We start from the raw sequence: 22,948 nt of genomic DNA, 5'->3' as shown, positions 1-22,948 counted from the left end.
TTGTTGACTGCAAGGGTAGTGGCTCCTTGATTCAAGAATTGCAGCCGACATGACATTGCATGCCGACCTCTCATAGAATTCATAAACCCAGATGTCAATTAGGATAACTATACTTAAAAGGCTCAACTTCAGTGTCGTGCAATTAATGCTGAAAACAATTGAGATCGAGGCGGCGACAAGCTTATGCATGCTACTATTCATTAGTCCCCACAAGATAGAACGTGTTTTTTTTTAATCTTACTTTCTCTCCCATTTGCCGAGCAAAGAAAGCAGGCTTTGCCCCAGCAACTACTATTCTTGAGAAAAGAAAAGAGCTAACGAAGAAAGGGATGTGATCAAATTGAACAAATGATAAGTCAAGATCATGTTGTTCGTTGGGAATTGAAGACGGGAGAACTAGCATCGAAGGATTAGTTTCTATTTCTTGTTATCGTGGAATTCGTCATCAAGATGGATCGCCATTTTTTTGGTAAACTAAAATTCATTCAAAAAAGTAGGACGAAAACAAGATACTAGAGTTATACAAATCTAACACTCAAGAGGTGGAATTCGGCTAGTTAACCCTCCTTGTCAAGGTAATTGCCTTCTCAACTAGAAATAAAATAACCAAAAAAGGGGTGATATCTTTCACTATGTTCATGAGACCTGTTGGAGTTGAAACTTGGGAGTTCAGGATGATGCTGTTATGAATTCAAAGTTTCCAACCATAAGGAAAGTGTGGACTTTTGGTGGACGGATGGTAGTGGCTGGCTGGAATTTTTTTCAGTCCAGTTCCTTGTAGATGTATGACATGTGTCATAATATCACATCAAATGGTTGAAATCTATTTATAAGTCACATCAACCTTTTATATGAGATATGATTTATAAATGGACCTCAATCATTTGATGTAATATTGGAACACATGTTATATATCTACAAGGAAATGGATGGTTCATTTTCTTGTCAGAAATGGATAGGATAATGGTCCGTGGCTGGCTGCGTGAAGCAACATTTTCAGGGCTGAATGTATGACATAATTAATAAAGGTCCATTTCAGCCCATTGGGCTCCCATCAATAACTTATGGCCCAATTTTATTTTATTTTTCTTTTTCCCAAACATTAAGGCCCAAAGTTCACTGATGTCTAGGTCTTCGCTCTAGTATTTTGGCATGTCTATGTTGATTTTAGAATCACATACTTCCAAGTTGAGTTTAGATCACCTCCCGTTCAAGAGAGTACATGTTTTTCCACCACATATACTGTGTAGACCTACAGCATAATAGGATAAAATAATTTAAAGGTGAGGCCCAATGGATTTTACATGGACTCCACAAAATATGTGGTGAAAAAATTTATGAAATGAAATGGTGATTTAGAATCAATAGAGCTAGACTCTTATTTGTTGATAAGGCCGGAAGACAAGCGAGAAATGAAACAAATCAGAAGCATCCTATAGAGGAACAGGAGATGACGTTCCTGCAAGGAAAACCTGATCTTGAATTACTTATTTATTTTTAGAAGAAACCCAAAGAAGAAGATGGCTTATGAATTGAAAATTTGTAAATATGATGGTATTGTCAAGTGGCTAGCTCATTAGTGTTAGGATTAGAGTGATCAATCATATACAATCAAATAGAAAACAAGAAAGAAAGAGACGGATTTCACCCTGGTTCACCTCAATGTGAGGTTACGATCAACATTATATTTTTCACTATATTATTCTCAAACAACTATTACAGATATTCTATTACAACTGAATATATATATGCACTTAGAAACGCTAAGTCACAACTATTTATGGGCTTAAGCTCAAATTGTAAAGAAACTTGGAGGCCAAAAAAAAGGGGACCCATGTCTATCAACAATATAATGTGAAACATGAACTATGCTCAACAGTTAAATTTTGAATTCCAGTGGAAGAAGATGAGATTGCTAATTTGGGAACAAGAAGAGAATAGTGTTTCTCTCATGCAAGGGTTGAACCCAGTTTCACGATCTATTATTTAAAATTTTTAAAAATATATATAAAAATTTTTTTTATTTACAGTCATACTTTGCATTTTTATTTAAACAAATTGTACTGACAACCCAAAATGGAGGTCCTAAAGCATTGACATCCCGCTTTATGTTTAAAAAGTACAAAGACCCCAAAATTGAATTTTTATTGAATATATTTATCAAATTTATCACTAAAAACAGTGTGAATGATTTTCAGTGATAAATTTAAAATTATATCAAATGAAAATTCAATTTTCGTGTTGCTTTTTAAACAAGTAGGGTGTTGTTTTAAGCCTCCATTTTGGGCTCTAGTGCAATTTGTTCTTTTTATTTTATACGGTCTGATGAAATTAATGACACGTGGCTTAAATCTGATGGTACGTCAAAGGTGAAAATTCCTTCGAACGCGTTACCGCCTAGTTTGAGACTTTTGAGTGCTGAATCTGCTGATGCTTTTCCTCTTCCTTTGATCATGAAAAAATTTCTCCTTCTCGTTTTCTCAGTCTACGCGATTCATCGAAATTAGGGTTTGAAATCCGAAGTTTTGCGTGAATAAAGGTACGGGTTTTCCCCTCTTCGTCCCTCATTGTCGTCGTCTGAGATTGCCCTTTCTGATTTTCATGATCATGTTCTGTTCATAATGAAAACACTTGCTTAATTGTTTCTGCCATGGATTGTTAGAAGGGGTGGTCCATCCTAGTATCGAGACCTTTTTGAAATTCTGTAGTAGGAAACCGAAAAAATTAGTTCTTGTTGGAAAGGAGAAGTTGGAAGTTATGGAAAAATTTTCGCAGCCTTTCTATGGAAGTCATTCGATAAACTTCACATTTTAAATTGGAAAACGTTCTCTTGCTGGGTTCTTTTTCGGCAGGATCAATCTTTGTTAAACCTGGTTCTCATTAATTGTTCATCTCATTGCACATCTAGTATGACTTCACCGCCTTTTATGAACAATCTTGCAAGATTTTGACACCAATTTTTCTGAGGTAATGGCAACCGGCAGTGTTACTACTCAGGTTACTCTTTAGTTTTTTAATAGTCTTACAGTAACTCTCCATCTCAGTCCACATATGCTACTCTTTAATGCTCTTTTTGTGAATGAATTCCTAGTTTTCTTGGCTTTGTATGTTGTATTGTTCTTGACCTGCATCATGTTGACTAAATTGCATTGCTGTCATCTTAGGTATCCACATAGCAGATCCATATTTTTCTTGGTTTAACTGGAATTCATCCATGTTATATGTGGTGGAACCTTCTTCTATCATGGCTACTGCTTTCCCTTTAAGATGGACCTTTTGTCTCTCATTCTATTCTACTATTCTTTTTCTTTTTCCTTTTTTCCTTTTTGTTTTGGGGGTGGGGGAGGTTGGGTGATGATGAGGCAGTATGACCAATGCATTAGTTAGTCATTTCATTTGTCCTTTGGACCTCCCCTCTACTTAAATGCTACTTTATAAGCTGGTTAAGTCTGCAAGGTTGACCAAGTCATTTGGTACTTCTCTCTTTTCTGCATATATTGCCTTTAAAAAGGAATGATGACTTAGTTTACTTGTAAGTGATGAATTACATGACAAATAATCTTTTTTCTGTAATCCCTTTTCAAGGAGCCAGAGGATTTATTTATGCATAGCGAGGTAGAAGATGAAAAACTCATATGCATAAGGGAGTATTCTGTCTCAACTCCATGATTTTTATTGTCCAATCAACCAAATTATTGAGATTTCATATTTTCTGGACTTTTTCATGATGATATGATTTCAAATGATAAGGGAGGCATTCTGATAAAAATCATTACTAAAACAAATTAAGTTTGCTACTGGATTTTGGGTATGGGGGTTCACAATCTCTTGTGTTTTGGACTTCGGGTTTAGCTGAATGGTTGGTTATTTAAAATGAAGGGGACCATTTCCCCAATATTATACATTTAGGCTCCTAGTGTTTTTTTCCCCCGGTGGGGGGGGGGGATGAATGCTCCTTCTAATTGCGAGTGAAGGGAAATGAAGAGAAGTGAAACTAGTTGAGAAAAGAAAAGAGAATATGGCCATTGATGATATAACTGATTGGAATTTATACATTGTAGTTTAAATCCAAGACTTTCTTTGTTGGGTAAAGAAATCCTAGAATTTGGTTGCAGACTACAATTTGATTACTTGATTTTGAGTGTTTTAGTTGGTGCGTGGTATGCTATTTTTGTTGGTAATGGATACAAAAGTTCATATTTCCTCTTTTTTCTTCTTAATTGCCTCTTTTCCTTCTCTTCTTGCCAGACGGAGCGTTTAACCATGGGATTATCAAAGTTGGGGTTGACTTTCCAAGTTTATGTGTTCTGAGTACCTTTTTTTTTTTTTTTTTTTCCTTTTGGTTATTATTATTATTTTTCCTTATTTCAGATGATATTATTTCAATGCAGCATTAGAAATTTTCATTTTTCATTGGATATTGGGAATTGAGAGAAGGGTGAGGCAGTTTAAGATTCTCTGTCACTTTATTTTAGAGAAGAGGTACTTGGTTCTTTACAAGTCTGTCAACCAAATCTCTGTGTGAGGCTTGAAGATGGTCGAATATGATGACCAAATAGTAAGGTTCCTAGGAGTTTAATGTGATCCAATATTTGGAGGCTCTCGCATTAACACTCAGGTTTATTCAGGCTTTTATGAATCTGCCATTTGTTTGACTGAATCATTGACAAGTTTACAAGAACAAAGTGCTTTAGTTTAGAACAGATCAGTGTGATTTGTGTCAAATGTTTGTGTGCTTTCTGTTCTGTTTTGCAGTTTCCTGCTGATCTTATCTTGTAAGCTGAATATTCATGCCTTGAAGCTATTAATGTGCATTCAATTGTTAGTGTTGCTGCATTTTTAGTTATCTGTTTATTTCTCATTTTCTTTCGAAGCATTCATCTAGAGTCAGGGATATTGGGTGTTGGCCACTGTTTCTGTGCGCATGAGTCTGGGCAGAGATCTCAATATTGACTCATCTGTCAACTTATGGCTAATGTTGATTTAGGTGTAAGTGGCCATAACTTTCAGATCATTGGCACATTTTTTTTACTGTTGGAATAGGAAAGAGAGGGTGTATGGTCTAGCCTAGTATTACCAAAATTGTTTATTAATGTGTTTGATCAGTCTAGTTGTTAATGTTGGAGAGGATGGATGTTGCAAACGGTTGGATGCCAGAGGACTAATGTCTTCTCTTCCTTACTTTACCTAAATGCCTAAATGGTGCTTATAGTTTTTTTTTTTTTTTGGGCATATTTTCACTGCTGCTAATCACTTTGTCTTCCTTCACAGATTCTGTTGCCAACATTCTGTAGCCATGGCATTAGAAGGTGATGTTTTGCAAATTCCTACTTCTAATTCAGAAGATCCTGTCCAGATTGGGGATGTGGTTTCCTCAGAAGATGTGGCATGGGTTGATTCTTGCTTTAATAATGATCCTGAACTGCATGAAAGTGATTGGGATTCTCTGAAAGATGCATTATTAGATATTGTCAATATGCATTCCAAATCACTTCTTGAGACTTCAGAAACTGAAAATGGGTCAAATTCACAAAGAACTTCTGGTGAGCTTTTTCCCATGAGTGAGGATGATGAGGCAGCAACTACTTCATTTCCAGAAGGAACTGATGTTCACTTTGTTCCTTCTGAAGAAACAGAAAGTGCTCCATTTCCAGGTGTAACTGATGATGACGACCTTGTTCCTATCAGTGGAATGGCTGAAACTGCAAGATATCTCAGTTACTTGCGAAGTGACTCCTTAAGTCCTCCTGATCCTGGAGAAAACATAGATGTTGCAGGAGAAGATTTATGGTTCAAAAATGAGATTGATTCTTTATCTGATGAGATCTTCAAGGTCTGGGATCTGGATACACCTGCTGAAGAAGCTGAACTTGTCCAGCAGTTAAAAAAGGCTCTCGCAGAAAGTTCCTTGCGAACTAAATCAACTACAAATGGTGTTACTGATTCAGATGTGGAAGCACTTGATGATCTAATTGCTGGCATTGCTGATCTATCTTTGGGTTCGTCCGTTGCTGGCATAGCTGATCCATCTTCGCATCCCTCCTTAGATTGAATGTGTATTCTTTTATGGTCCTCCAAGTATACACTCATCTATATCGATGTTTTATTGTCACCTTCAAGCTCTTCAACCCTGGAGAGGAACCATGAAAAATAGAGTCGGAACTATGTGAAAGCTGATGGATTCAACTAAGTTACTGGAGGTGTTATTGACCTTTCAAATGCGAGCTTGGGCAACAATTTTTATGAGTTACATCCCATATAAAGAGTTTCTGTTGCTCTGTTTATCTGGTTTTGTATTCTAACCCTACAGATGGCTTGACATTTTGGGTGCTGGATAATTATTAGATACCTTGTATCCCTTGTAATTCTGTAGAGCAGCTTATGCAGAGAGTCAGCTCAGCCATATGACTCACCATGTAAGTAATTTTCCTTTTAAATTAGTTTTTATATGATACAGCACAAGTCCAAATTGGTGTGAAATATAATACCTTATCAGGTCATGATGTGGGCAGCATGTCTGCTGATTGTATAAAATTGATGGTAACATGGTAATCATGGATGGTTGTTTTTTTATTATTTTTTCATTTTTAACTGAAGTTCATCCGTGCCAATTTATGCGCCCCTCGATTGCATTCTCAGGTAGCTTTATACGTAAGAGGGGGAGGGGAACTATTTTATATAAATGGCAGGTTTTGCCCCGACCCTAAGGAGATCTGAACTCTTGAATATGATGTGATTCAACTTCTAGAGGTTCATAGCAGGGTATTTATTCATTCCACTCGCTATTACTAGTTTCCCAATTGTAATTGATGGCCTGGTTTTGTATAAAGTAATAGTCCCAATTGGTTGGTCTTGTATTTTTGAAGTACATAAACAAGTTGAGATTGTCTGTTAGACAGAAAAAAGAAGCAGCTTCGCTTATACTGAACATCTTATGAGATCCCCATAAGCTAATCTAACAAAGGGAACATGCCCTGTTATTCAGAGCATTTGAGTTGTTCCACTTCCAACCTCTAAATTGCCTTTTCATTTTCTAGTAAAACAGAGAGATTGAGTTTCTCTTGCCGGAATTAGCTTCTCCAGGAGGCCGCGGCAACGGGGACCGGGGGCGCCGGATTAAATGGAAATATTCTTGTTCCATTCTCTATCTTTAAATGTGAAAACCACATTTGGCCCCTCCAAAAATTAAAAATAAAATTAAATAAAGAGAGGGACAAAGCAACTCTCAAGGACACAACCCTAGTTTTAACTAAGGAAAAGTATTCTATTAAAACAACCGCCAAATTTCTATTATTATCTCCTATTTTTATTTATTTATCCCAGAATCTCTCTATCTATTTCTTTTCCCCGCCCAAATATTGAGAGTGCAAACTTGGATTCAATTTCCATCGTATCCTCTCTTTCTCAATATTATTTTCCTCCCTCCGAATTTCTATTAATTCCAATTTTAGGCCCTAAAATATAATTACTGGTGGGCCTCGGGCCCCATTGCCCCGGCCCCTCCTGTTCATCCGGCTCCGCCCCTGCCAGGAGGAGAAGAAATCCATTCAACTAGCACACAGCAGCATACATGGGCTCTTTTGACATATGATTTCTACCTTAATTGTCACGAGCAACCCTCCTTTTCAGTACATACACGTCCCCATATTTTAGCCAACTTAGGGATGACTTCTCTGGCCTGTTCAACTAAGCACGATTTGCCTGAGACAATCTTTAAGGAGGTAACTGGTATCCGTTTATTAAGCCATCCATTATGGATATCATGATAGAGGTAACAAGGTCGACCATCAATAGAAGAGAACAAGCAGCTGAAATGACAACATCAACAAAGTCTGCAAGTAACTTTCAGATCTCATAGAAACAATGGAAGAATCTCCCAAACATCTCAATAGCTAAATTATGGATTGGATGGGGGTGGAAACCGAACTATTGTCGTCATTTTTAGTTCAACTGAAGAAAGCTTCTACAACTCTTAAGTTACAACTAAAGAATAACAATGTTATCCCAGAATAATGTTTCAAAGCAAGAAACATACTCTACAGGCTCTCTTAAACACCCTCGCATATGCTGCACAATCTGTATCAATGATTTTTCCACTATAATGGGATATTGAAAGGGAACAGGGCCGCCCATCTTCACCAAATGATCATATAAGAAAACTCTGGGTCCCTTGAAAATTACATCACTACCAAGAAGAATCTCTCATGAAGAAAGTATACAGACCAATGTTAGTTTTTGGATGTTATATGCACCAAGCATGAGAATTGACAAGGGAAAAGAGTGTGTTTTGATCAGAGACTATCTTCTCCTCTTAGTTCAATTTCAGCAAAATAGATTCCCTTGCCTACCACAACCCCAAAACCCAAATACAACAGGGGGGGGGGGGGGAAAGGCAAAATTAAGCTGCAAAGGCTATGGAAGAGATAGAGGGACTTCTGTTCCCTCAACCTGAAGTATGTAACATGATGTGTAAAGTACACATGTTTAAATGCATCCTGTAGACCCAAAAGAATAGTATGGAAACACAAGTGAATGACTTCCATTTTTTGGATGGTAGTCTAGAAATCATATCTGACAGTTCTGGTTAGCTCCAAACCATCTCTACTTTAACTTTGCCAGACAGCTTTGATGGCCAACACCCCTAAATGGTAAGGTAAGCAAGAAGGTTATTCATGAAAACACAACAAAGATTTAAGGAAGATATAAATGAATATTTCAAAAAAGTTTAGTGGGGATTCATGCAGATTTTCAGTAAGAAGTTACCACCGATATTACAAGTGGCTTATAGAAGAATTAGCTAAAATTCACCACAGTACAATGCCAAGAAAAAAACAACTGTAACTCAGTATTAACCCGCTCTCACAGGGCCCATGGAAGGGTGGGATGGAGTCAGTCCTAACCTCCTACACATTTTGCAGAAAGTAGCCACGTTCATACCTGATCCATATCCTAAGTCTTGCAGCCAAAAGACCCACCCTTACTCCACAGTATCAACTCTTCAACCAACAAAAGAAAATGTGATGTTCATAGTATGAGGATTATGTAAAACTGAAGGAAAAAAAATAGTACGAGGATTATGATTTTAAGTGTTTTTGTGAACTGGAATTCAGACATTGTAAACAGCATACTGAGTTGCGCTTTTTGGCCACATAATTTCAGGGCTCCAAGACAAGAAAACTTGAAATTAGTAGGGATAATATTCTGAACCATCAATTAATGTATGAGTTAAACTCTTCCGAAATTCAATGCCTCAATGTCAAAGACAGTTTTGATGGTTATTGTTGTCAATATTCTGGTCCTGCATGTATCAGCAGTATCAGTCAGAAAAGAGTTACAATTGCTACTTGACAGCATCACATAGAGTGGGAATGACATCAGTGGCCCAACTTTGGTTTTCACCATGCAACAGTTCAGCTTGTCTACACAATTACGAGTTACCAGCTTCTTATTACCATGTCATAACCCTACATGTTATCCTTTTTTTTGGTTGAGTAAAACCTACAGGTTATCCACCACTCCTAATTATCAAGAAGGTAGAAATAACTAGGTTAATAAATCATCAAGAAATAACTTCTTCAAGATTGTTAAGGGAGCAGGTGGGTTCAACTTAAAGAAAGTTCTGTCAGTGTCTGTAACAGTCTTATTATAACATTTTCTCTATTTCACCAAGTTATATCATCAACTAGTTATTTCATGTAGAAGAAGCTTACTGTATATTTGTGATCATAGCCAGCTCCTTTGGTGCAACAAGAAGATAGCAGGACACATAATAGAAATGGTCAGGGTTGGGAACCAAATAACATTGCAGCAAACCTATGGAAGCAGAGAGGAGTGAAAACCAACTGGTCAGCAACAACCTCTTTCACCATTTAACCACTTGAGTGAAAAGTCAAGCATCATAGTCAAGCAGTCAATTGACTTAATCCAAGTACAAAGAACAAACACCTTATTTCTCCTCAAAAGCCAAATGACTCTGCACAAAACTGATGAGCAAAAATATCAAATATGATTGCACAAAATATGTCTAAGATTCATCTACTCAAAATCACTTCATGTATAGAGGAACAAGAACAAGGAACAACTTCACAAGCTACCAGGCAAAGATTCTGAGACTCCACATCCAAGGAAATTTATTATACAAAGACACAAGATACTGACTAATCACATCTACAACCTATGTCATTAGCACCATTTCATGAAATATTACACAAATTTTGAACAGTTAGTACAACCTAGTTATGGATCATTTTCAGATGAGTTTTTAGAATTCAAACTGAAGAACATGCACTTATCTTTCATGGCTTGAGCCTCGCTCACATATTCCTTGAATCTATACTCTTCCTGCTTAAAGGCAGAAGGTACCTTCCCTTCACAATAGCATCGACTACATAAACTGAAATGCAATTTAATTTCCTTAAAACGAGACCCAATGATAGGATAGCAGCAGACAGTGCAAGCATGATGGCCATGGCGTTTTCTATCACCAGTCTCGAGTTTCAATAGAGTGGTCATGATTCCAAAACCCCAATCCCTATCATTAAACATCTCAAGGAACTCCGAGAAGGAGACTGGGGAAATGTCAGCTTCTCCATGGACTTCCAGCATTTCACTTACACCATGGGAGGGAAGGTAGATAGCTCTTAACAATCTGATGTACTTGAGGGCATCGACTTTCTTGATATAGACTCCACCCTCATTCAGAGGTCGCCACAGAAGTGCGTCAAAGGCAACCCTTCTGCGTCTTTCAGCAGGGCCACTACATATAGGGGCAAGAACAGCATAGAACATACCCAAGTCCACCCTACCAGAGCCTGAATCATCCAAGACAGTAAAAATCCTCTCATTGATTGCTTTGACAGTTCCTTGAAAGGTCTCAGGCTTCAAGAAATTAAGCAATTTACGAAGAGTTTCCTCCAAGTTAGCCTTGCGGATGGATTTCTCAGGAACACCACTGGCAGAATATGACACAGGAACTTCTGATTCTGAGATTTCCTTCTTCAGAAGATCAACATCACATCGATACAACCTGGTGAGCCTCTGAAAAGCCCTGATTTCGAGCGCATTGGCCAAGTCTTGCCTCAAAGTAGTCCTCCTACCCACCTTCTTAAACTTTGACAGCTCCACCACAATGTATGCACCCTCCCCTTCAGCGCCATCATTACCTCCGGGCTTCTTCCTCTGCAATTGTTTCAAATGAACAATAGTGTCATGTAATTCAACCCTTCTGGTCATCTTGAAAGCTTCTTTTAGTGCTTTCTTGGCTTCTTCAGCCTCGTTGGCTCCCAACAAAGCTATAGCTTTGTTAAGCTGCGCCTTCCAATGGTTTGGCCAGACGGCCAGAACTCTGGTATACATCTCTGAGGCTCTCTGATACCTGCCCATATCCACATAAAGCCCCCCAAGATTGTATAAAGCATCGACATGCCCAGGCTTCAGATCAATTGCCTTCTGAAACTCCTGAATTGCTCTCTCGTCCTCCCCCATAGCATGCAATGCCGAACCCAGATCGCAATGTGCATCAGCATAGTCCGGTTTCAAGAAGATAGCTTCTTCGAGTGCCTTCTCTGCCGCCCTATACTCTCCTACTCCAAGAAGAGCACTGCCCAGAAGCTTCAAAGCCCTAAAATGGGATGGAGAAAGGATTGCAGCTTCCCTGTAATGCTCGCAAGCACCCAAAACCATACCTTCACCCTCAAGCGAAATCCCAAGATTAACATGTATTTGCGGAAGAAGGTAAGACCACTGGTTCCCACCAGCCTCGGCAGCCTCAAGAGCCAAGAGGAACTCCCCTTTCGACTCAGCGTGTCTTCCAACAACATACAAACAGTTTCCAGCTCTGAAATGTGGCCTAACATCTGTTGGCTGAAGCTCGCAAGCCCTCTTGAAGCTGATCAAAGCTTCCTTAAACAGTTGGTGCTCGTAGAGAACCCTACCAATAGCCATATGGCCATCAAAAGCTTCTTCTCTGGATCTGGCACTGTCTGCTCTACTTCTAAGAACCCCCAATTCCTTCACGAACGCAGCGTAGTCATGGCTAGATTCGTCCCATAAAATCCTTTTGTCTGAGAGCTCCGTGGAAGGTCCCAATTCCCTAGACCAACCTGGGTCGGAGTAGACATCAAAGTTATCCCCCTTCATCGCTCCATCCTTGGCTTGCTTCGCTTTCAATCGCTTCACCAGAATCTCCAAATCATCAACAAGCTTCCAGGTGTCGTCGAAGACAATCCCATGGTTAGGTGAAGCTGCCCAAGCAGCGGTTCTCTGCCTCTTGTGAGGGTCGATCACCCTTTCATCAGCAATCGAGGATGAAGAAGCCTCAGAAGCCATTTCAATGGCTTTGACAGTGTCAGGATTGAACTCAAGCCCTAAGGCATCGAAATCTCGTTCGACGTCGCCAGCCCCGTCGTCATAGGTACGGAGAAGACCCTCAAAAGTTAAACCCTTTTCTCCATCGATGAACTCACCATAGGTGCGAAAGACCTCATCGAGGATTGCATTGATCTGCTCCTCGCTGAACTTAACTCTAGGGTTAACAGCAACGACAAGAGCCGCCATTTCTTCCCTGTTAAGACCTCCATCACTGTTCACGTCGAATTGCTGGAAGATTCTCTTCACTTTCTCTGCTCTGCTCCCCCTGGTAGCCATCTTTCAGAGACCCAGAGAGAGCTTTCTTTTCTGGGTAAAATCCCTCAACTAAAAGACCTAAGGAGAATAAAAGGAAGACAGCAAAGCTACTTAAATTTAATATCTTGCTTCTTCAGACATGGGAGCAAGGGGCCCAACTCAACCAGAGCAATAGAAATTATATCATTTGAGGTGGGTTCTGCTCCCGTGAACCCAAACTGGGATTCACAATTGTTAGCTCCATGATTTAGAGAATTAGATAGATCTACTCATGAGAAAGAGAAGAAGTAATTGTAAAGGGATAGTGATTTACTAATTCTCCTTTTTCTGATTGATCTCTCACCAAAAGTTTGCTGGTTTGGTAGTGGTGGAACTTGGAAGTGAATTAGTGAGAAGTGACTCTTTCCCTTCCCTTAGCCTTTCTGAATCCTGAGTTGACTGAACCTTCTGCAAGAAGAGCGAATTCAGATTCTTGATTAGGCTGTTAGCAACGCTTCCCTTTCATTATTTCTTGTGCTTCCCTTAATCAACGGAAATTGATATGGTGTGGTGTTTCTGGGGATGCAAAAGGTCAAAAAGGAATACTAGCTCAGCTATTATTGATTTAGTAAGAAAATATACCTGTTGAGCTGTAAAGTTAGGTTACTGAGGCTGGCCATTTGGCTTTTGTGTCTCAATAGTAATGTTTAGAACTAATAATGAGGTTAAATCTAATCTCTGCGTTTCTTCCCCTACTTCTTTCTTCTCCTTTTTCTTTTTCTTCTTCTTCTTCTTCTTCTTCTTCTTCTTCTTCTTCATACTTCTTCAAATTCTATAATCGAGTGGAAATGGGCTAATAAGTAATAAACACGCATTACAAGAACAAGAGGGTGATTGAAATTTCCAAAGGTTGCTAAGTTGGCAAAAGACTAACACCTAACAGATGTAATCAAGATGACTACCAAAAAAAAAAAAAAACAGATGAAATCAAGATTTGAATTCTTTTGGAGATAGAGGGAAAACTCTATCTTATATTTGAATTATATGTAAAAACTATCATTTTGATAGAGGTAAACCACACTAGCTCATTATAGTCCGAACCAACCAGATCAGAATCCTAACAGGTTATGTTTGGACTGATGGGGCAAAACTCACACCCACCTGAAACTGAACTGCACCCGTTATAACTCGTTTTATAGTCTTATATTAAATATTATTTGAATTGTAATATTACAATGAGAAAAATTGAACATGAATTGAAAGATCAAATAATCTTTATAGGGTATTATACAACATGGAATGATTTTTAATGGAAATTGAAGAATAACAATTTTGTTATGCATAGAATGTTGCCTTTTGTTACAAGATGCTCAATTATTATTTTTATTCTTTTTTCTTGTATACCATAAACATTTAACTTAAATCATTAGTCAACCCGAGTCTAAAGTGTTAGCCCGAACCATTAGTCAACCCGAACCCAAATTGCACAGTTGACACCCCTACCCTTTCGGGATATAGTCAAGGTACACCTAAGTCAGTTCGTGGGGGCTTTAATTCCAAAAACGAAGATAGAGGGTTTTTTTTTGGCCAATAGAGGGTTCTTTTTTGGTTGGTGGAAAGAAGTTTATTCTTTTGAATTAAAGGAGAGAGAACAAAAGCCTAGCTCAAGAGCAAGAATAGCTTGAAACCAAGGGGAGCTCACAGGCTAACAAAACCTAGAACCAAGGGAGAGGCCATGCAGGGCCAAAGAGTCCGCAACAATATTAACAGAGCGTAGAATATAAGAGAACATTACAATGATAGGCGGAGCAGCAAGTGCCAAGATGTTAGCCACCACCGGAGCCACAAACAAAGGAGCAACATAACCATCATTTAGAGCTCGAATAGCAACAAGACTATCTGATTCTATATTGATTCCATGAAAGCCAGCTTCCAAAGCACACATGAGACCTTCTTTAATCGCATCAAGTTCACCAATTAAGATTGAAGAATAAGCATTTCATCCAAGATTGCAAATATGATGTCTTTGTTATTATTTCTTCCAATAAGACCAGTGCCACCATGAGTTGCAGATTTTGGAAGCGTTGTGTCTGAACCGACCTTTAACCAGCCCCTCGCAGGAGAAGACCAGTCCATTAAGGGAGGAAGGGTATCTTGTATTGGTGAAGAGCTTCAGATCGAGGAAAATTCCGAGTAAGCAATATGTGTCTGCCTTAGATAACACCTCCAATGGAGATGTATCAATTCCATTAAGTATGAAATTGTTTTGGGCAAGCCAGATAGACCATAAAATGAAGGTGGTTTGACTGAATTGTTCTGAAGCAAGTTTCTTATCATTTCTTTTGAAAATGCACTAAGCCAGTTCGATAAATAAAATTCTGAAGTGGGATTAAACACTTGAGAGAAGTGGGAGCCAAACCAAATAGCCTTGGCATATGGGCACTCAAAAAACAAATGATCCATTGATTATGGAGCATTACCACGAGTCCGGATCAGCTCCCCTGACGGGGAGCACAAAGTGCTTCCCGATGGATTCCCGACTACACAAAATAGTGGGGCCCACGATGAAAAATATTTTTTGGAAAAAACAAAAAAAGTTTAAAATTTCATTCGTGGGCCCCACTGTTTTGTGTGGTTGGAAACCCGACGGGTGAGGATCCGGATTCCATTACCACAACGTGAGCAGTCTTGTTGTTAGTGAAATGGTTGAGAAATGGATGCCTTTGTACAAAAAGAAAATTCAAAGTTTTAATGGGAAATTTTCAGCACCATCCCTAAATTATCCAAGTTATCAATCAGACCCCTATAACACTAAAAATTTATCAAAGACATCCATTACTCTTAAGAAATCACAGTTAACGAAGACATAAGCAAATTAAAAATTTCAATGGACAAGAATAACCTTAAATGAAAAAACCATGCTCAACTCGTTTTTTCATCACCCTCTACCAGCTGACACTACTTCCTCTCCCAATCATAAATCATTTTAAAGTTTGGGAGATATGCATCATGAATAGTATTTTTTTACATGTAGGGGTAATATAAACAATAAATAAGTAAAAACTAACAGATACTAACAATGTTAATAATAGTGGTCTGTCTTGTTAAATTGGATAAGTTAAGGGGTGACATCAATATTATGAGTACCTCAGAGGTGGCGCTGATAATTTGCCAGTCTTAACTAACAATGTTAATAATAGTGGTCTGTCTTGTTAAATTGGATAAGTTAAGGGGTGACATCAATATTATGAGTACCTCAGAGGTGGCGCTGATAATTTGCCAGTCTTAACTCGACTCGTCTGAGTCAAATTCCGATTTTGCAAGTAATTGTTTCGGCAACAAGTTGAGTTGTTTCTTTGGGTACTTCTGGTTTCGCTCTTCAGAAACTCCGAAGCTCCCTGCTATGACCTATCCTCCATCTGTTGTGAGTTGAGACATCAGTGTGTATGACCTAGCGAAATCACGAGATTATCCATTTAGGGAAACGCTGTTAGGGAGTGATTGCACATCCGATATTCATTGAGAGAGTTTAAAGTGTGTGAAGGATGAACACAATATCGGATTTTCACTGAATTTCTGGTCTCTTTCTCCATTTGGGTACATTTTGAAAGCAACACCTACGGTGGTATTTGAGGGCTTTAATCAGGTATGACTTTCTGTTCTTCCCAATAACATTCTAGTGAGGTTATGAAGTCTTTCTTCTACTTCATTTTCCCAATTTATCGTGTCTAATGTTGGAGTAGCTTACGATTGTGGTTTTTGGGTAGCTATTTTTGGAGGCTGTCTTAATTGAAGGACTAAAATAGAGTGTGGTTTCATATGATTTCCGGTTGAAATACATTCATATGGATTCCTTGGGAATATGTTCTAGTGTCTTCTAACGGAGAAGATATCTTTGGAGGACTTTCACAATGGGATTTCCTGACTGGGAATTCCCCTGAATCTGTTATCCAGTTGGGCTGAGGGAATACTCGTTCAAGACAAAGCCATGGGAAAAGGTTTCTACTTTGTTCCTATCCCTTCTTGCTATAGTCCACTTCATGAAGAATGATGAAACAGGGATGTTTGTTATGAGTTAGCATCCAAATATCAATTTTGGGGAATGTTGCTGGTTTTTGGCAACTTGTTCACTTTGTTTATCTCGGTTAATGATTGAAGGCAGACCTTATCCCACTTACCTCCCTAAAGGAATTTGTAATCTGCTCGTTAAGTTAAGACAAAATTCTGCTGTGAGCTTGTTTCTAGTTTCATAACCAATCATAGAAGTCTGAAGGTTCTGTTCATAATCCCACCCTGGAAGAGTAAAAATGGAGAAAATAAAAAATGCATAGACAATTAGAAAGGCATTTTCTACATGATCACCTAGATCTATCTTGCGTGTATTTACTTGATGTTTAGACTTTGTTGGCATAATCGCCCTATACTGGTGGAGTAAACTTCATCTCAATTGCATTTTGTCTAGCAGTGTAGCAATGACTTAAAAACCCAGTTGAGAACTAAAAAGCCTGTGAGTTTGAAAAACAAATTGCCAATTGAAAATCAATAAGAAATTATACTCCTTTCTTTGAGACTCATGAATTGTTGTTCTATTTCGTTGCAGAATCCTCAAATAATTTCTTTAATGTAGACCTTAACCTTCAGACTTTAATTATGGAGAATCAGAGAAGAAAACCTTTAATAACTAGCAGCTCGTTTGATAACGTCATTCAAAGCACTTTTTATTGCTTTTCTGCTCTGAGAAACAGAAAAATACTATGAAATTGTTTGATAAAGTTATATGTTTCTGGTGTTTCTGGATATGTAAGTGAAAATTTATGGTCGCTTATGCTCAGAAAAGCAGTTAACAGAGATGTTTTTCTGTTTCTTGAAATATAAGTTGGACTTGCGGTAGGTATTAAGTGAAGTAAAAATGGTTGGGTGTATAGATTGAGATTATTATTGAAACAGGAGCTTTCAATCTAAATGTGAACCAATGTCCTAACTGGTATAACTGAGCAAGTTTGAGAGAACCTGAAGGAACGATCAACTGCGAAGCATTGCAAATCCAAACTCACCGCTTGTAGGGAGTTTGAAGCATTAATGTGGATTTTCACCCCTTTTGGTGCATGCTGATGTGTAATTTGTGCATGTATGTGTGATATGTGTTTGTGCATTTCCTAGTTCAAGGTGTCTTGTTAATGCCTGTCCCAACTCTAGTTGCTCTGCACTTTTCTTATGTATGGATTGAGATTTGAATCTTAGTCTTCTAGATCCTTTGGCTTCCTTGATTCGTTGTATTTCTGTTCTATAATCTGCTATAAATGCATTTCTGTCATACTGTTTTACCCTTATTTGGTTAAAATTCTGTATTTCTTCATTACTGAATTTCAAGTGAATGACTGGAACTGCTGTCTGTAATAACTTTTCCCCCCTTTCTTTAATTAGGTTAGCATAGCTTTCAACGACAGATACCTTGCTGTGATTGAAGATGTCTGTGACTGGATTGGCTTGTAGCTTACCTCGCTGTTCTTTTTATACACCTAAAAGAGGCTCTGGGGATATATGTGGTCAAGTATCAGCTTTTACCCATCATCAAAACTTTAGGAAAAAGATGGAACCTCTTCGTTTTGATAGGTATAGCCTGCTAATCCATAATTATATTCTTGAATGGTTGGTAGAAAAATTGCTTTTCATATTGGTAGGTCTAGTACCAACCTTTTCACCCCCCCCGCGGGGGGTGACTTTCTACAGACATTACTGGATTGGTTTCGCACAGAAAAATGAGGTTCTGCATAGTCACAGGATCTATAATGCAATGGGCGCTTCTTTTGGTGATACAGCTGACAACTTGAGTGGTAATTTTTTCTGCCTTGTTTCTTCTCTTTTTCTTCCTGATTGGCTGGTGACAAGTAATCATGTATTTAAAATTAGAAAACATTTGCGGAAACTTAAGCACAGCAAAACTAGGTCTTGAGGTTAAGTTGATCAAGATTATTTGGGTCCTTGTGCAATGAAAACATCCATACAGTAATGGAGGAAGACATATCCCTACATCAGTTGGTATAGCTTAAAAGGTTAATTGTTTTCTAATAACCAGTAGTTGGATTATGTTTTATTGAATTTAGTATTGCCAAGTGAAGTTCTGTCCAGTGTCCATCACCACTGGAATATTTCTGTACTGACCTCTCTTTTCTTTTCTTTTCTTTCCTTTTTTTTTTTTTTGGGGGGGGGGGGGGGGGGGGGGGTGGGGTGTTGCAGCCTACTGGTAAAAGTGAGGAGCCTAGTCCTTGGGAGGCAACAATAGTTTTGTTCCTTGGGGTATCACGGACTGGGCGATGGGAGAATGTCTGCACTCTAGCTGAAACATCAAAACAGATGGCTCTCCAAAATTGGAAGACCTGGACTTGGAGTTCCATCTCCTGTTACAGAACCAAAGGAGCATCTAGAGCTGGCCAAATGGTAACAACGGCTTTCTCCCACAAGGAGTGGGAGAAGGGACAAGAGAAGAAGAGGTGGTCAACATCTTCGGGGCTGTTCCAACACAGAATGCAGCTGGGGTTGACATTGAGGTGCCAGTGGATAAGGAAGGATTGGGAAGGAAGGATTGGGTTGGAAGGCAAAGGTTAAGGCTCTCCAAGTAGAGAAGGCATGGCGAGGAATTTGGATTTTGAACCAAACCAGGGGGGCTAGTCAACCAGGGGGACAGGTGACAGATAAGGTTCCACGCGGAGGAAGTGGACAAGGAGCTAGAGGGGGAGGGGAACTAGGTGACCCAGTCTCAGTGGAGGGGCTGGAGGGGGGAAGGTTAGACCAGACCAGAGTGAGACTCAATTTTGGGGGGCGGGGTGGGGGGAGGAGGAAGGGGATTCAAGAGTTACCATTAGAGCGAAGGGTGGATTTAGGGATTCTAGAGGCATAGACCTGATGGCATACCTAGGGGATGCCAGGAGTTAAGCCAGAAGTGGGTTGTAGTGCTGTCAACAATCTTTGTGCTGTCAACTTAAGGTTCCTTTAAACTTCTAGGTGCATGGTTCTTTTGGGCTGGTACCCTATACTATCCTCTTATTTCACACACTACTACTTGTACCATAAATCTGATAGTCTTACTTTCTAATGCATGATGTTTCGAACTCAACCCTATTTTCCTTATATTATGGAATTACTTTTGGTGTTTCATTTACTATCACGCATGATATATATCCTCCTACCACCCCTCTTGTTTCTTTCTTTTACTATCATATATTATTTGCAATTTTATAAATTACTATTTGAGCTCTTATCCTATCCTTTGATCATGTGACAACTCATTTTCTTGAAGGGAATTTATTATCTTTTGCGGTGACATGTTTGTTCAGGGAATAAGTCAGGAAAACGTCGCCAAGGAATTAGACTCACCTTCGTTGAAAAATGACCCTCTTGCCTTCCACTAGTTTTGATGATCACAACCACATTACAAATGCACTAACAATTTGCTCATGTGGGTTACCAAAAGAGACAATTTACTCAAGTGAAAGACAAGAAAGCTTTGACACACTCAGGCATATATGGACGACAGTCATGACACTACCTAAAGAGCATGCAATGAACAGAACCTGTCCCAGTGACCCTCAAGACCAAAGTGCATATCAAACCAAGAGAGTTTACTCAAGACACTTCTACACAAGAGGATGTACTCCAAGAACGTCTAAGTGAAGAATATACAAGATGTCAAGACCCTGCGTCTAGCTTAAGCTCATGGCATTTCATAATTGTTTAAAAATGCATTTTCATATTTTTGCATTTTTAACGCATGTGCATGAGCTACTATTGGTTCAGGCTTTAGTAGGACAGTTTCTATCTTCTAAAATTAATCTTAGATTGCCTGACATAAGTGATGGTCAAAATGCAGGTCAACCATCTGGCATTTTGGCCTAATTGGTGGTAGGAATTAGTTGTTATGTTCATTTTTAGGAAGCAACAGCTAGGCCAGCCATGACTTTTTACACTTTTCAGGAATCCAATTCATATTAGCGGATTGTTTTTCCTTCAATATTTTTTTCTTCTATGGGTAAATACAGTTTATTATCTGTAATACTGTCAGTTGTTTATTATTGAGTTCTTTGGTCTTGTCTCATGAGATCATTCTTTCACTTGAGAATCTTTTCTGATTTCCTGTAAATAGGTGCTGACGTTTTTCCTCGAATCAACATAAGTGATCCATATAAACGGCTTGGAATTAGCAGGGAGGCTTCTGAAGAAGAAATCCAAGCTGCAAGAAACTTCCTCATTCGAAAATATGCCAGACATCAGCCAAGCATTGATGCAATTGAATCAGCTCACAATAAGATCATCATGCAGAAGTTCTATGAGAGGAAAAACCCTAAGATCAATATCAAGAAAAAGGTCAGGGAAGTAACACAATCACAGGTTGTTCAAGCTGTCTTGAGTAGGTTTCAAACGCCATCTTCAAAATTCATCATAAAGACAGCTATTACATTTGCAATTCTTGGTGCACTCACTGTTTTTTTCCCAACGGAAGATGGACCGACTCTTCAGGTAGCGATCTCCCTGATTGCAACTGTATACTTCATATATGACCGGCTGAAAAGTCGAGTCCGAGCTATACTATACAGGTGTGCTTCCAGACTCCTTTTCCTCAGATTTTCCAGCAGGTCTTTGCTTCCATCTAATTTCATGTTCCTTGTGGCAGCATTGGGGCCTTCATCGTTTCTTGGCTCTTGGGAACATTCTTGATGGTTTCTGTTGTTCCACCTGTACTTCGTGGTCCAAGGAGCTTGGAAGTTTCGACTTCTTTAATAAGCTATATTCTCCTGTGGGTTTCTTCCACTTATCTGAAGTAACATGAGTTCTATTTACCTGTTCTACATTCCAATTTTTTTTCCTGGTTCTACAAGTCTACATTCCTGCTGGTGGTTCATGGGTATAATCTACAAAGCTGGTCATCTATGTTGGTTAGTTTTCCAAACAAGCCAAAGGAGAAGTTTTGAGGAAAGAGTGGCTGCTTCTGTTGTTTTAGTAAATGTTAAGACTCTAGAGTGGGTTTTTTTTTTCTTGGGGTTAGGAGGGTAACACTTAGATGATCAATGGAATGATTTTTTTTTACGATCATTATAAAACTTTGCCTTTCTGCAACAGCCAAAATGTAAGACAGGTATGTATATTTATTGGGTGATTGGATCCTCTCCTTGGCAGGAATCTTTCAAGGAGTGCCCAATGAGTTTATGTCCTTATACTCCAATTTGATACAAGGACGGTGTTGTTCCACCCTATTTGGTGACCGCGGCTTGGATGCATCGGACAACCAAATTTGTCCGATGAGACATTTCTCTCTTACTCGGGGCTGTGAATCTCATGCAATGGTTATGCAGGGCCATAGACACAAGGTAGCCTCCTTGTCAATCTCACTGTTGAAGTAGGGGTGGGTATTCATCTACCATCGGCTACCACACATTTTGCAGCATTGTGTTTTGGCCAAGAGAAGATTCATGACCCCTTGACTGGGAACTCTGGAGTCTACTTGTCTTGCCTATTTTTCAATGTCTATATATGAAAACAGATTATATCGATGAGCCACCTGGGTCCCACTGGCCCACAGTTTGACGTGGAGGCTTCACACTCATTGATAGACGTGGCAGTCTCTCTACCGTCTGTGTAATTCTCAATGGTGCCCACGAAACCCATGAACAGGCTAAGAAAATTCATGGTGCGACTCCAGCCTCAAATCATGTTCACAGAAGAAGAATCTTTCTAAACTCAAATCTCTCGTTTATTTGGCCTCTTTCAGTGTCTCTCTAGCATTTTTGTCTGCTACCATCAAATTGACAGGAAAAAGAGAAGAACCGTTACAAATTCATTATTTTGCTGGAGCAGCTAATTTTTCTGGTTTTGGTAGATTTCCACAGAAAATCTTTTCCCTCGCCTACCACTTTCCTACACCAGCCCTTCAAAGGTACTGGATACTATATTGGTGTCAGCCGATACTTGGTGATCGCTACCAATACTAATATGGACAGAATTTTTGATTGCTATCGTATGGTATCTTCTGTGTGGTCCTCAAATCTTAATACGTGACATTTTCAGAAATCACATTAGAAATCTAATGGTTGTGATTACAAGAACAAGAAAGTTTTAGCTATTTTATCAATATGAGATTTCGGCAATACTGACACATAGAGAGGGATACAAGAGTCCGAATACAAGGGGCCCACAACATAACACTGTGGGTCCTTGGCAATATTGACACAAGGGGATACAAGAGTCCGGATCAGCAACCTTGATAGGAGCCCCCAGATGCTTTTCAACCACTAATGCTGAAAAAGGCAGAGTACCACTGTAGGTCTCACCCTTTTTAAATTATTATTATTAT

At 39.0% G+C, this 22,948-nt stretch overlaps 3 protein-coding genes across 3 annotated transcripts; 2 read left to right on the top strand and 1 right to left on the bottom strand.

The window, feature by feature from the left end:
- The first annotated feature begins 2,428 nt into the window (after positions 1-2,428).
- On the top strand, positions 2,429-6,533 carry LOC149014320 (uncharacterized). Its single transcript, XM_089157323.1, has 2 exons — positions 2,429-2,539; positions 5,272-6,533. Exon 2 carries the CDS (start codon positions 5,297-5,299, stop codon positions 6,050-6,052), a length of 756 nt encoding a protein of 251 aa, XP_089013449.1. The 5' UTR covers positions 2,429-2,539; positions 5,272-5,296; the 3' UTR covers positions 6,053-6,533.
- A 3,571-nt stretch (positions 6,534-10,104) lies between these two features.
- On the bottom strand, positions 10,105-13,392 carry LOC149014319 (putative TPR repeat-containing protein At2g32450). Its single transcript, XM_089156326.1, has one exon. It carries the CDS (start codon positions 12,643-12,645, stop codon positions 10,237-10,239), a length of 2,409 nt encoding a protein of 802 aa, XP_089012452.1. The 5' UTR covers positions 12,646-13,392; the 3' UTR covers positions 10,105-10,236.
- Positions 13,393-15,927: 2,535 nt separating this feature from the next.
- LOC149014318 (DnaJ (DUF3353)) lies at positions 15,928-22,648 on the top strand. Its single transcript, XM_089156282.1, has 5 exons — positions 15,928-16,249; positions 18,028-18,216; positions 18,334-18,437; positions 20,744-21,194; positions 21,272-22,648. Exons 2-5 carry the CDS (start codon positions 18,071-18,073, stop codon positions 21,420-21,422), a joined length of 852 nt encoding a protein of 283 aa, XP_089012408.1. The 5' UTR covers positions 15,928-16,249; positions 18,028-18,070; the 3' UTR covers positions 21,423-22,648.
- Positions 22,649-22,948: the final 300 nt, after the last annotated feature.

The sequence above is a fragment of the Hakea prostrata genome, chromosome 5, assembly GCF_041222555.1.
Source record: "Hakea prostrata isolate BN-2017 chromosome 5, UWA_Hpros_2, whole genome shotgun sequence".
In the NCBI taxonomy this organism is placed as follows: domain Eukaryota; kingdom Viridiplantae; phylum Streptophyta; class Magnoliopsida; order Proteales; family Proteaceae; genus Hakea; species Hakea prostrata.
This window is presented reverse-complemented; position numbering and strand designations above follow the sequence as displayed.